At 41.5% G+C, this 16095-nt stretch overlaps 1 protein-coding gene across 1 annotated transcript in view; it reads right to left on the reverse strand.

Moving 5' to 3' along the window:
• The window catches only part of bcar1 (BCAR1 scaffold protein, Cas family member), a 102134-nt gene extending 86263 nt beyond the window's left edge, over positions 1–15871 (reverse strand). The window contains exon 1 of the mRNA XM_034685506.1: positions 15429–15871. Within this exon, the coding sequence (XP_034541397.1) occupies positions 15429–15440 (12 nt within the window). The 5' untranslated portion in view covers positions 15441–15871. The remainder of the gene's footprint in view (positions 1–15428) is intronic.
• Between the last annotated feature and the right edge of the window lie 224 nt (positions 15872–16095).

Below are 16095 nucleotides of genomic sequence, written 5' to 3' on the forward strand. Positions count from 1 at the left end.
CACAAAGTGCATGTTTATTGGATTAAATTGTGCTTTAGAGGAATTATAAAAGGCGGATTTTTTGCATTGGAAGATTTGATGGATTGTAAAAGGTGTGCATTTATTTTGCTTTCACTCTTTAGTGGATACTCCTCCTGTGCCTACTGCACTAAGGTTCACTAAAAGCTGGGTATAAGAGAGTAAATAAAGTGGAATAAAGTCCCGCTATTCAGACTTTTATTTTGAAAGAATTTAGGTAAATGATGAGGAAATGTTTAGGGCCAAATTAATAAAAAGGTATAAGGCATGAGGAAGGTGGAGGAAGGACAGCACAGTGAGCAGAGGTAAAATAACACTGTTTATAAGGACAACACGACTGCTCAGGGGGCGCCAGATGGCCTGTAAGTTTAAGCGCCCCGTGTAAAGAGGCGTTACAGCAGCAACGAAATCCATGGGGGCAAACAAGCCCATTCAAAGCATCTCTTAAAGGTGGATAACATGACAGCTCCGCAAAAGTGAAACCAAATCCTTTAGAGCTCAATCTAATACCTGTCTGCAATTAGTGTGAAGTTAGCTTGCAGCAGGTTATAGCTACATTGGGCCGCATCAATAGGGTGTAAATGGCCAATAACATGCAGGCCTCCATCTAACATTAAAGTGAGCAGCACAAATTTGTGTGTAAATCGTGTGCAGCAGAAATTTCCGCAGATTCATCAATCTTTTAGTAGCGCTGATCTGTGAGTTACTACTCACAAAATCTACACCTGCTTCCGACTGTGTGTAGAGTTTGTGTAAATGTAGGAATACACATAATACTGCTTGTCACTGTCGGAAATTACAATTTCCATCTGCGTACACAAAGACGCCTTTGAGACACGTAATTTAAACATGACAAAATCAAAAAAATATATATAACCTATTTTTTTTTACCTTATTTTTTTTAGTTGGCAATTAAAGCTTGAGATCTAGATTAGGTTTATTTAGAATGTGAACTACTTGTTAAAAACCACACAGACTAACTGGAGCCTAATCTGACAAGGCCAACTAAAAGAAGCCACGCCATACCCGCACATTTGCAGGTGCCCTCCGTGCTGGGATTCTTAGCCACAGGGACCTTCCAGCTGGAGATGGCAGATAGATCTGGAATCTCCCAGCCATCAATGAGCCACATTTTACCGACAGTACTTGCTGGCATTATTGAGTTAAGGCCGGAGTACATTCAATTCCCCCTATGGCGCACAACGGCAAATCGAGGTAAAGGGGGGGTTTAGCGCGCTGGCCAACATGCCAAATGTCATCGGTGCCATAGACTGCACACACATACTCATCAAGGCACCATCTGATGATGCATTTGCATACATAAACTGGAAAAACTTTCAATCCGTTCATTTTTCAGCTGATATGTTAGGAAACTGTGTGTTGCTCAACGTTGTGGCTCGGTGGCTCGGTGGCCCGATGGGACGCATGACAGCTTCATAAGTTCGCACCCGTTTGGAGAATGGAGTTGTAAGAGACGGCTGGCTTGTCGGTAAGAATGTAGTCTTCTATACAAATGCGTTTGTTTTATATGTAGAGACTTACCATTTTATATCCATAGAAAATAAAATGTGCTTCCTACATTCCACTTCACCCAAAATAATTTAAATATCCGCCTCGGAGAAGTTCTTTTTTGGCTCTCTATCCTTCTTTCCTTGCGCCATGATTGCAGGGCAGGCCGACCAGATGCACAGGTCTGTGTCCTTATATGGTGATTGTTTGCTATTCATGGGCGGGGATTCATGCTAATTGATAATCACCGGAAGCGCGCTGTCAGTTTACGATGGGTTGGCATTCATGATCTTGCACACGTGTTTAAGTTCAAACCTGAGTTTCCCACGCCGTTCATGAATCCGGAGTAGAGTTTTAGTAGCGTGAGCTTTTATGTGCAAATCTACACACAGATTTACTCACGTTTCATGAATGAGACCCATTCTGTAATTTATGCGACGTGTTTCTTGCTCATACTGCAACATCAATAAATTAGCAATTGATTGTCCCTACTTCAAACTCAGGGAGATGATTTTAACCACAAACAGCTGTTACATCACTCTTCACTAGTTTTCAGTTTATTAAGGTTCATGAGAAACACCGCTCCCTTGATTGGTTAGATCTTTTCTGCAACTGTAGTTACACAGGGTTGTGATGAACCAAGAGTTAACCATTTAAACACTGCAGTCACACAAAAACACAACGCAGGGCTCAGTAGAGCTGCCACGCCTGAGCTCTGTGAGAGATGAAGGAAAGGATGAGTGCAGACGGGAAGAGAGGGATGGTTCAACAGAAAGATGGAATCCATAACGTGAGAGTGAAAAAGGATCTGCAGGGAAATCACATCAAGACCTCCATCTCTCTCTGTGTCTGTGATATCTCTCTCTCTCTTTCTCTCTCTCTCTCTCTCTCTCTCTCTCTCTCTCTCTCTCTCTCTCTCTCTCTCTCTCTCTCTCTATCAACATCATTAATCTCTCTCTCCATCCATTTACACTTTCATTATCCTCCACTCCTCACATCTCTCTCTCCTGCCCCACCCCCTCTCTTCCCCTCTACAGTCTGTAAATCATCCAATCAAGCACAGTGTAGACCCCATCATGATGCAGGTCAGAGGTCAAGCACAGACAAACTGGGAAGAGGTGTTTCCAGCTGAGAGGAGGAAGGGAGGGAGGGAGGGATCCAGAGGTTCAAGGAGAAATAAGACAGTGAGGCAGAGAAGGATACATCGGATTCAAGATGACAAACAGATATTGATCGGCCTGATGATTGTTTGAGTCAATATCTACCTGAATAATTGCTCTATCAACCAAAACATCACAAAATAATCAGAAAAGTGTCAAAAAAATCAAATTTGAAGGTGACTTAAAGATGATTTAAAGCATTTAGTCCTACAGATGTTCAGTTTACAGAGATAAAAAAAAGGTGGAAGCAGAGACCTGTTAGCATGTTTGACTGGGAAAAGGTAAAAAGATAAGGAATGAAGAACTTAGAAAGTCATATAGAGGTTAAATTGTCAACAACACCGCCAGTAATAATGGTACAGATTAAATCATCTCCACTAACGGAAAAGGAAAGCAGGAGTACGGATCAAAGTCAGACTCCACCCTCTGCTCTTCCTCTTCCTCTATGTTATCCCACCATTCAAAACAATATAAACCATGAAGACCAGTTATTTTACGGAGGACTTACTCAGAGCTAGGCGTAGGATTTAAGATTTGACTCATACCTACGATAGAACTACCTCAGCTGGTGCAACACCTCAAAGGGCGTAAATTCAGTCCTAAATTACGTGCAAAGTAGGCTACGTCGGAACTTAGACATGGATGGTTCATCTCAGTGCAGATCCTCTACACCACAAGAGCAGAGAGAGAGAGATCGTACGCTAGTTTATGGATAAATGTTGATCTTATAGGTATAAAATGAAAAATATGGAAATGGAGGTCAGATCTCCTAAAACAGAGACAGAAGAGACATAACGACAGAGGCAGACAGCGCCCTCTGCTGTTTAAAAAGGGAATAATGATTAGTTTCTCATCTCACTGATTTGAATAATCATTTACAGTTCATGCACCAATTTCCATCCGTCTCTGAAGGGCTGCAGCATCCCCACTGTCATGGAAAGAGGTGGGTTTGTTGTGTCATTTATAACACAAGACAAAATTAAGACTGGTTTAATTGTTGTAAACAACATTATTGAAAATAAACCCTGGACTTAACTCAGCTGTGCTTCACGCAGCTGATCATGAGATTTAATAAAACTCTTTGAATATACAACCATTATGGCCTTGAGCTGAGTTATAAAACACAAAAAGCTCCTTTTGCACTTCAACTATCCACATTCTTATTCCATCTGTGTGTGCGCTGATGAGGGAGGAGAGAGCAGGGACAGATAGAGGGAGCAGATAAAGGAGGTAAAGGTGATAACGATCCAATTTACTCCAGTCAGAAGAAGAGAGAGACGGAGAGACGGACAATCAGAGAGACAGAGAGACAGAGGGTCAGAGGAAAAATGAAGAGGTGAAGGGCAGACGGAAAGTCAGACAAAGAAGAGAAATCTGCAGAATAGAGTCTCATCTCTCATTCTTAAAAAGATAATGCTCTTAAATTCAGATTTCAGGTTATAAAACAGTTATATCACTGTGTCTGCTTTATGTCCTTGATTCATAACAATATCAATCAATAACTCTTCTTTTACATAAACTGAGTGTTATGATCAAACATCAAAGGTTAAAGCGTGCAAGCTTTGCTTCAAACATATTCAACTGTAAAGTATGATTCAAGAATGTGCAGTAAAATAATATAGATTCAAACAATAGGAGAAGATGCAATCAAGAAACCCTTAAAATGCAGTCCACACACACACACACACACACACACACACAGGCACATTTAATGGAACACTCAGTATCATAAACTGCCTCATTGCACAAAACGAGCGTTATTTGCCAGCAGGGTTTTCTAAGTGTATTTGATCAATGCCAGTCCACAGAGACTACTGAGCCAGGCCTAACAGTTTCTTTCTACTTTCAGTCTTTGTGCTAAGCTAAGCTAACGGTGCCCTGCAGAGCTGGCATCAGTCTCTTGGTTCGGTCAGTTTCTTTGAGGTGAAGTTTACATAAATATATACTGCAGAATCATGTGAGCACTGCTAACATTCAGACAGCTGCTATAAGTAAAGACTGTGTTACTGAGATAAATAGCTGCAGTACAACAAAAGGCTTAAATAAATAATATCATTGATAATGCTGCAGTAACACAGGATGCAGAGAAAATATACGGTTGAAGATATGTCAGAGAATAAACTGATATTTGGATCACTGCTGTGAATCCTGATCTGTAAATACTGCCTGCATGTCTATCAATCAATACACTGTGTACTAGCACACTGAATAATCAATACTAAAGCATTTATGGCTAATGGAGGCTGGGATTAGAACACGATATCAGAGCAAACAAGAGCACTGAATTACAACCAATACCATGAAAACAGATTTTTCAAGGTTTTTAAATCAGTTAAACTTTACATTTAATTACAAATGAAATGTGTGTGTGCAAATACTAAGTATCAAAAAAGTTGGTACAAGAACAACAAAACACTGAAAAAGTTGTGTAATGCTAAAAAAAAAACCTGGAGAGGAACATCTCCATCTAATGAGGTTATTGATCAACAGGTTAGTCACATGACTGGGCATAAAAAGAACACTCCAGAGAGGCCGAGTCTCTCAGAAGAAAAATGGGAAGAGGTTCACCACTCTATGAGAGTCTGGTGAGCAAATAGTTCAACGATTCAGAATAATGTTCCTCAGAGTAAAATGACAAAGAATGAGTAGATTTCATCGTCTACAGTACATAATATCATTAAAAGATTCAGATAATCTGGAGACATCTCTGTACAAAAGGAATAAGGACCAAAACCAAGACTGGATGGACCTGATCTTCAGGCCCTCAGGCAGCACTGCATTAAAACAGACATGACTCTCTAGTGGAAATCACTGCATGGGCTCAAAATCACGTCAAAAAACCATTGTCTGTAAACACATTTCATGACTGCATCTACAAATGCAGGTTAAAATTGGACTGTGCAAAGAGGAAACCATATATAAACAGGATCCAGAAAAACTGGAGACTTCTCTGGACCTGAGCTTGTTTAAGATGGACTGAGGGGAAGTAGAAAACTGTCATGGGGTCTGATGAATCAAAATCTGACATTATTTTTGGAAATCATGGAATGCTGTCCTCAACTCCAAAGAGGGACACCCCAGCTTGTTATCAGCTCACAGCTCAAAGCCAGCATCCATGATGGTATGGAGATCAGAAGTGTCCATGGCATGGTTAGCTTACATATCTGTGAAGGTTCCATTAATGCTGAACAATTTTACAGTGACCTAACTCTTATAGAAAATGGGTTGTAACAGAGATACAACAGTTACAGTTTAGTAGAAACACCAAAATTCAGTTTTCCTATGAAATAATTTCTTCTTCATCACCATTTTCAGAAGACTGAAGTTCACCAAAGTTTTCTTATCTGAGATTTATTCTCAGGTAACAAATCTAAACACAATTAACTTAAAGTTTCTCGTCTATCTTTTCCATCCTGATCCCAGAGAGAAACAACGAACCCTGTTTTATGACAGTGGTGATGATGTGAGAGCTGACAGCATATGACAGTTTGACGTCTTTGTCACATTTTATCAGCCGATCATCATAAATTTCAGTCCGCTTGCCAAAATGAAATTCTTGGCATTTAATCAGAGATAACGACTGTTTCCTGGCTGTCAATCATTTTAAACAGATAGAGGACAGACTGATGTCTGATTCAGATACTGTCACTTTAATGTCTTTATAGAACTACCTGTGAAGACCTTTGTGTCTTTCATTGTTAGATTTTTCTATGTTAGGTGTCACGTTTAAAATCTCCCTGTCAGAAAACACTGATCTGAATTAGCCCTGTATGATAGGAGATACATATATAATGTGTGATTATATTCTAATGTCTGATTACGAAGTCAGATTAATATAACTGTGTGTAAATGAGCTCTAACTCAGTGTCTGTCTGCTGGTCTTCATATTTAACACAATGCCTGTGTTGGCATCATTTCTTCCTCGTCAAGACAAATTAAAACAAAGCAGTTTTTCTTTCATTTCTAAATCATTTCATCTGAAATACAAAGAAAGTCAAAGCTCAAGTTGGAGTCCCAGTCATCAAAGCTCAAGTGCAAGTCGGGTAACAAGTCCAGAAAATTGGTAATTTAGTCGGACTTCAGTGGACTCAAGTTCTACAACACAGCTGTGATGAATCCAGACTACGGATGTGATTATCATGATAAAGATGAAACTACTGTGTAGTCCTGTTGTGACTGTGTGTCTGAGAACATGAGGCAGGTTTATATATCATGTTATAAATGAATATAAAAGTGTTGCAGCAGACGGAGAGTCTTTCCTGAGTGACAGCTCAGAGGATCACACACGGAGCAGGACGAGGTTCAGACTGAGAGTAAACACTGATATGAAGGTACAGGTGCTGAGCCGGAAGAGCTATCAGCACATTTCACACGTTACTGCGTCTGTGTGTGTGTGTGTGTGTGTGTGTGTGTGTGTGTGTGTGTGTGTGTGTGTGTGTGTGTGTGTGTGTGTGTGTGTGTGTGTGTGTGTGTGCATGCTAGTGTGCATGTGTGTGTGTATGTATCTCCTCTGTCATAACTGATGTTTCAGAAGCAAAACATAACAGCCCTCCTTCACTTTCACCTGGTCTATGAATGCAAGACACAAACATCAACACACACAGGCAAACTCATAAACACATTACACATACACACACAAACAAAATTACCTAAAGACAGCATTCTCATGATATCTGATTTCTGTGACCCATGTCTTCATCTCATATCACAGCATACACACAAACACACCCAAACACACACACACCCTGTATGTGACTGACACACTGCGCCGACCCTCCTGTTGCCCCTGGCAACTCCCTGCCGAGAGCCAGGAGAGCGTGGAAATTGAGATGCAATGCGTGTGTGTGTGTGTGTGTGTGTGTGTGTGTGTGTGTGTATTGGGATGGAGGCAGGGGTTTCTTCCTCTAAGTAGTGATGATTAATATGGAAGTGAAAAGCTGCACACAGACAAGAGTCCCTGTACACAGCCTCAGGAAACCCCGCCTGTCCTACTACAGACTGGTGTTGCATCTGTCCTCTAACACGCCCACAAACACACTCACACACACACACACACACACACACACACACACACACACACACACACACACACACACACACACACACACTCACACACACACACACACACTCACACTCACACTCACACTCTGCAGGGGACGTATTTAGATTTTCTCCTCTGTTTATCTGTGCAGCACTACAGATGATTGATCATCATCTTATTCATTCTTATCTTGATGATTCTGGAGACCACCTGACACAGGTGTGACTGAGTGAATACATAGTGAAACGAACACACACATGTCTGTGTGTGAGAGCAGCTGTTTACATGAGCTGTTTGCTTTGACTCTTTTAAAGTTGGGCTGAAGTTGAAGCATCTCTCAGTCATCACCCACACCTACAGACGGACTCATTTGGCTTTATTTTACCCAGACAGAATTTTTGAGGGGTTTTCAGCATGTTGTTATAATACCACTTGTGAAATAGAAATCAGATTGTTTTGATTCCTGACCTGATTGAACGGAATGAGCAGAGTATGCTGATAACAGGTGTTTGTTTGAGTCTTTCTAAAGTCAGATTTTCTGAGCGTTTCGTGCATTGAGCTGTTATGACTGCTGCCATCTCCTATCTCACGTGAAGCTGATGAACTGTGTGAAAATGTGTGAGCCGGATCTGTTTGGGTTTTTAAAAGCTGCTGCAAAAAAAAAAGAACACAGGCCTACTGAAACCACCAATGAGGCTTTTTCTGCTGTTTCACTGAGCCATGAATCAACAGATGAACCAGTAATGGAATTATTCATCAGCCCTGTGACCTTAAATTATAAAATAAAACCACTTCATACTAAAACTTTCATCCAAACTCAAACAGCAAGCACACACAAATCAAATATTTACTGTGTAGAATCAGCCTGCCACACTTTCCACACTGGACTGAAACATCTGAAATAAACATCTTTAGTCACATTTTCAGTTGCAGCTCCTCTGTCTGCACACTGGGGACTTTATGTAGAATACAAATGATAGCAAAAGGTAACCCAAGTAGGAAAACTTGTGTGCCTGCCTCAGTCCACATGTTCATAAGGTTTCTTCAGGCTGGAGGTGACGTTCAACAGTTCCATGGTGTCTTCACTATTTGGCTTGTTCATGTGTACGGTGCTTGTGATTATGTGCTTTCTGTTTACGTAATGTTGTTTATTGTTGCGTGAATTTATTGTTCTTATTAATTATTTGTACTGTGGAGGACGCTAAATGTGAGCAGCATTGGAGACAAACTTCCCTGTTGGCACAATATCAAATCTATCGCACCGTGTGGAACAGGGCTGAACGAATTTGGAAAATAATCTAATTGCGATTATTTTCCTTAATATTGCGATTGCGATTTAATATGCGATTATTTTTTCAAGGTCCTCTCCTCGTATATTTTTCAACAAATACAAGCAATAAGTCCATCTGTATTATAATAAACAATTTCAGATTGAATTGTTCTTTCTTATAGGCTAGGCTTATGTTAAGATAAAAGCAAATGAAGCTTTGAATTAATATGAAAGACGGTTTATTTATCTACTTCATCTACAGTTGTAAACTTACTAAATACTTTGACCTGCAGTCTTGTAAGCATTCACCACAACAACTTAACAGAATTCTGCCAAACAAGTGTGGTGTTAATATAAGTTTATAAGTCAGTGATAAATCACACAAACTAAAGTGAAGATTACTGCCTGAGTTATTTCTGCGTTCAGTTTCGAATTATGTTTATGAGGAGTAATACTTTGAAACAGTCCCGTCAGTGATCCCTGTCGCCTGGTACTTTGCATACTTGAAGTTGAAGCACTGGTCGCTGGCGTTTTAGCAGCTGTCGTACATCGCAACACATTGTGTTGTGAAGCAAATTTTGATTTAGGGAAAAACGCATTTGGAATTATTATTGATAACATTCATGTTTTTCAGTGATTAATTGATCATTAACATTTCCAAAGGTCAAGCACGGAAAGTACTTGAAAATAACATCCCTTCTTTGTGGTGTTTTTTAAAGTGATCATAATGGTTCCTAGTGTTACCTCGTAAGGTAGAAACAGTAGCAAGGCAGGTTCTGCACAATACCTGTGGTTGCACAACATCTTCTTTTTTTATAGCCAAAGTAAGTCCACACAACTAACGTGCTGCCCCTCGTTGGAACTAAACTTTCTGCAGGGTCAGTTTCTGTGAAGCCAAGGGCCATTGTGCGACAGGTTAAAGCGCAACGTTGACTTCTCTCCCTGCCTGCTCTGCTCTGCTCTGCTCTGCTCTGCTCTGCTCGCAAGTCACGTTGACCAGATCACGTGACCAGTCAAATCGCAGCGTTTGCTGTTAGAATATCTCATTTTATCATATCGCAATTCTATCGCAAATGCAATTAATCGTTCAGCCCTAGCGTGGAATGATATTCAAAGTTATCACTAATCATACCGTATTGCATTGTGTTGTGTCGTCTCATATCGTATCACACCTTATTATTTTTTTATTTATTACATCCTTTAGTATAATATCTCTTTGTATCACATTGTAGTGTGCACTATCTGATTGTAATGTATCATATTGTTGTTTCATATATCATACTGGATCTTTTTGTATTGCATCACATCATATCATCATATTAAGGATATGTGTGGTTCGTTGTATCACCCTTGCTGGTCAGAACCAGAATTACTAGCCGTTAAACCAGTTAATATTTGTATTACTGTAGGTCTGAAATGTCGTCATATATGTTGTGTCTGAGCTGTAGTGCAGCCTCCCTCCACAAGTTGGGCTGTAGCTCTTGCTAATGTCTGCTGCCATGATGCTATAGTGCTCTAATACCTGGATGTAAACAAGCACAGGTGACAGATGTCTGTATTTTGATCTAGCAAATGGAGATAAAGTTGTATGTAGGCTGTCTGTTTAAACTGACATGTAACCACTTGACCAGAGAAATGAATAACCAGCACAGGTAGGTCGACGTTAAGGCTGGTTTATACTTGGTGTTCGACGCAGACGTGAGCACTACATACTTGTGTGTTGATGTGTCCGTGTCGCGTAGCAATACTCTGCCAAAACACTTGAGGGCAGTGTGGTCTCTCTGATAGTCGGGTCGCCTGTTTCCAGCTACATTTTCTGTTTACTTTTTGAAGCGATTCGGAGCGTATTATGTCAATCTACAGCTGATACATGCTGATACATCAATCAACAATGATTACAGGGAAGAATAGAGATGACACGTAGGAGAAGATGAAATAAACAGCTGACGTGCGGCCGGAAGTGCTGTTAATGCAGAAAATACAATGCCCCCAAGCTGACCAATCACAGGGCTTGTATCATATTGTATTGTATCATATCACATCGTACCATATGGCTTTCAATCATATGGTATCGCATCTTGTTGAATCACATTGTCTTGTTAAATATTTTGTTACATCGCATTGTGTTGCATCATAAGACATCGTATACCCCCATATTGTATCTCATTGTACCATGTTGCATTGTATCAAATTGTATCTTCTCATACTGTATCATATCCTGTTGTTTCTGATTGTATCATGAAGCATCCTATCATATTTTCGCATCAAATTGTACTAAATCATATGCTATCACAAAGTATCGTATCACATCTCGTCTCAGTGTTTCATATTGTATCGTCTCCAAACTTCCACACTTGTACAAACCTTTACATGATTTAGTTTTTGTTTACATTAATAATCTGTTTTTTTATTATAAACATTGGTTATTATTGTTTTGCTTGTTGGTTAGGAATGACTGTATTTCATACCTTGTTTTAATTTGTACCTGCTGTACTTCTATTCTCTCTTCCTCTTCCAGTGAGGAACTGTGAAGGGATCAATACAGTTCTTACTACTCTGGATTTGTTGTCTTAAGTTCAGTGAGAAATGTGTGCAGGTACATTTGCGTGTGTGTGTGTGTGTGTGTGTGTGTGTGTGTGTGTGTGTGTGTGTGTGTGTGTGTGTGTGTGTGTGTGTGTGTGTGCGCGCGCGTGTGCCCGTGCGTGCGTGTGTGTGTGTGTGTCCTGCTGCTCTCAGCTGGTAAAAATCAAGCTCTCTTCAGTCTAAATATATCTGACCCTGCTCTGCTCTGTGCTGCTGTAGACCAGTGTATGAAGAACAAACACACGAACACATACACATACACATACACACACACACACACACACACACACACACACACACACACACACACACACACACACACACACACACACACACATACACATCTGAAGAGTCTCTAGCACACACACACTCACACAGAGAAACATCTTAAACACATCCTGTTTGCTCAGGTGTGTTCAGACCATCAAACACTTTCACATGATTTAAACACACACACACGGACGTCATGGAGTGAAGGTGTGTGTGAGAGTGTCAGCAAGCTTAAACATGACATTGACCAGGTGAGGGGGATCATGGGAACTGTTGCTGTGGAAACGGGGAGGTTCACACTGAACGTGTGATGTTGTCGCTGATGATGTCAGTGACAGCAGAAGAAGAAGGCTGACAGAATAACCACGACAACACATGACGACAATATTTACAGCGGCACAGTATTTAAAGACATTTTCTTCTCATCACATGGTGGAGAGAAATCTTTACACAATGCTCACCTCTATTTACAGATTCACAGAAACACAGAATCTGTGAGCAGACGTCAGGATCAGAAGTGTCCGAGCTTCCATCCGTAGTACGAGCCGTTTTGTCCACAAGCATTTCAGCAGTGCATGAAAACAGTTTGTGTGAAGAGCCCAACAGTCAGAGCACAATCCACTGTGATGCACCTTGGAACAAATCGGCTATACTTTGGTCAGAGTGGAGCTTTCAGGGTCCCATAAAATGAAAACATGTTTTCCTTGCCTATATTTATACAGTAGTCATCCTCCAGTCGAGCAACTCTGAGACTGTTGAAGCATAGCATCCTCTGCATAGCCCACCTGCTGATAAAACAAAGCTTCTGCAGAGAGATTTGAATTTGCACCTGTGGTGACGTAATGACAGGGGCATGCATGGTGTCTCTATATATCGCCCAGCACAACCAAACACAACAGTGACTGCCTTTTATCTTTAACAACAACTTGTCACTAACAGTTGGTGCTGATTTCTTTCTTTGTGCTACACTTCACCTCAGACTACTTCAATAATGAGGGTCAGAACAAAGCTGGGTCTGCTTTGACACTGACCCTCATTAAAAGATCTTGACAGTTTGCAACCAAACAACAGCAGATTTGCCATCACTAAGTGTCATTACTTTGAGATAATATTTACGATTTATTACAAGAACATTTGGTTAGGCACGAGCGCAGGTTAGTCTGGAGCGTTTATCATGTTTGTTTTGGTGTTTTTCCACCTCTGCATTTGTCTGCACTCTCCCCCCTCTGACAACATTCAGGCAGCCAATCAGCATCGTTATCAGAGCATCCCCACCCACTCAGATAGGAGTATGGAAAAAGACGTTGGAAACTAAGAGGCTGCAGATCCAGCTGTCCATCATTCTAATCTGAGATACAAGTTCACCTCAGACTGGATCATTTTATTAGTGAAGTGAATTTTAAAACTAGAATTAAGGATCACCTGACCAGTGTATGCACATGTTTCACTGCTTAAAGTCTGATAAAGTATTGATTGATGTGACAGGTTATTTGTCATCATGTGTCTCAATCGGGACTCCTATAGAAAAGAGAACAAAAAAAAATAAACATCCTCCACTGCGGCTGATTTCATGATGATTTTTGCAGCTGAATTCAAAACCTTGCTTAAAAAGCCACTAGTACATGTTGTAAACAGATACAAAATACTGTACAGGACCATTGAATAATGTCTTTAAACGTACAACTGCACAAAAACCTACTCTTGGTCATGGTTTCTAAAGTCCAACTTCATTCATGCTCCTGAAGCTGCAGGCGGACTGAAACCACGGCTGCCTACAAGTCTGCTCTCGCTCCAAGAGGCACAAATCATCGCCACAAACAGCCAATGAATTCAGAGTGTGTTAACCATCCGGTGTGGTTCAGTGATCAGGAGAGCGCTCTGTGCTGCTGACTCAGACAGTTTAAGAAGCTTCCACCTGATTATCTGGAACCATGTGTACTTTCAAACTTCACAGTGTTACTCCACGCCAGCTTCAACTGGTTTAAGGTGATGTCTTAATGTCTCTGCAGCTTTACAACCTGGCGGGGATTTAAAGGCGCATTTTTTTTTCTTTTTTTTTTACAAAGTCCTGACAGCATACTCAAATCAAGCTGCAAAGGCTTCTGCTCCGAAATGAGAGCAAACATGTTCAGACATCTGTGACGTCCCAGAGGAGAAGCTGCAGCTTCAATGAATCAAAGCATAAAAAGCACACAGAGTTTGATTCAGAGCAGACAGTATGTCAGACACAGGACATCAGGTGAACTCTGAGGCTAGGCTGATGGTGTTCTTCAAATTAGTGAAGCATTGGGGAAAAAATTAGAAAATGGATCCATCCGCATAAGACTTGAAAGACTCTCTACTGCAAATGTTAAAAGTATTGAAACATCAAAATGCGAAGAAAGACCTAATCATGTCACATTTTAATTCTTGTGTCGACTAGCATCTGTTCAGCTGCAATTTGCTGCAGACAGTGCTGAGGAACGGAGTCCGAGTGCCCTCTGCTGGACAAACTGCATGAAAGTATCACTCCACACATTGTTTTCTGCTTTACATGATCTATCAAAAAGTGTTACTATCAAAGCATCATGAAGACCATTACAGTTTTCACACAAGCACAAGATATGCTTGAGCTGCATGACTGTGATCACTAAACAGCCATGAAATACTTTTGCTAAACTACCCCCAGACTTCTTCCTGCAGCACCCACTGGGTAAAATTTCTGCAAGAAGTCAGGATGAGCTTAAAGTCCAGAAACATGAGCGAGTGGAAGAAGTGATGTTGTTTGTATCATGTGACCAGTGAGATCTGGGTGCACATAAGTAAGATGCTTCATCCTATTTCCAGTGTCTGTCAGGGAAACTTCAAGCTGTGTGGGACATTTCAGGCTGTCCTGACATTTTCTGGAAATTATGAGGAGCACATACACACACAAACACCTTCACACTCACACACATATACACACGTACACACACCCTGCTCTACTCATCAGAGCCTGCAGGCACGGTTTGTGAGACAGATCCTGAGGAATGTGATAAAAACAACACAACAAGCTGCATCATGAACATTTCACCAGAAACATGTGTGTGCAAGAGCAACACACACACACACACACACACACACACACACACACACACACACACACACACACACACACACACACACACACAGAGAGAGAGAGAAAGAGAGAGAGAGAGAGAGAGAGAGAAAGATCAGCTGTCTGATGTGCTGACAGGCCTGCCAGGAATAACCCTGTCAGTACAGAAACAGTGAACCGCAGAGACCTCACTGAACTGTGAATTGAGCCCTCAGTAGGAGCTGTAATACACTTCAATAAACCTGAACATACAAACAGGCTCTCATATTTTCCTTTCTCCACACCGTCAAACGAACAGCAGATCTCAGAGCTGACATTGAAATAAAGACAGAGCCTCTGGGTGTGTAACTGGGTGTGTGCAGGATCGAAGAGGAGCTGTCAGTGTGCGTAACGTGTTCAGTCCTGCTCTCACACACACATACAGCTGTGTGTGTGAGAGCAGATTAATGACAGATTGAAGCACATTGAAGCGTTAAAGCCTGCACAGGCTCAGATACTCACAGGGACAGACATCTTGCTGCTGCTGTCTCTCTGCTCGGCTCCTTTCTCAGACGGTACTTTTCCCACAGATCGAGGTTTTCTGCGCTGTCAGTCCTCCTTCAGCCCGTCCATGATCGTAGGAAACATCCAGCTGTGGCGCGGTGTGTGAGCGCACTGTGTCCGCAGCAGAGCGTAGTGTGTGCGGCTGCAGCAGCAGCAGAGAGGCCGCCTCTCTGTCCAGCTCAGCCGGCAGTTTGTCCTCCGTCCTCCGCCTCCTCTCTCACGGACTCCTTCACGGCCTCTGCTTTAGCACAATCCTCACTAAAAAACAGGAAAAGACGCAAAGCTTTGAGGAGAGATGTTGCCGCGCTGCTGACGGGTCTGTACCGGGAGTAACGGGAGCAGTCTCCGCCTCTCTGTCTGCGTCCGTTCGTCCTCCTCAGACAGAAGCCCGTCCAGCCTTAAAGAGACCGCCCCTATGCTAACACTAAACTTCCTTCAGTTTATAAAAACGCACAGCAGGGTGCCCCCTGAAGAGATTTAATGGAACAAACCTTAACAGGACAAACCTGAGGCTCCGTGTGCTCTGTGCCCAACATTTTAATGACTTAGTTCCTCCATGATGTGGAGTAAGTTTGAGTTTTTTTTAGAGATTTGGACTCAGCCTCGTTTACTGAGGTTAATAAAG

This window comes from Notolabrus celidotus, chromosome 6 (genome assembly GCF_009762535.1).
Source record: "Notolabrus celidotus isolate fNotCel1 chromosome 6, fNotCel1.pri, whole genome shotgun sequence".
Classification (NCBI taxonomy): domain Eukaryota; kingdom Metazoa; phylum Chordata; class Actinopteri; order Labriformes; family Labridae; genus Notolabrus; species Notolabrus celidotus.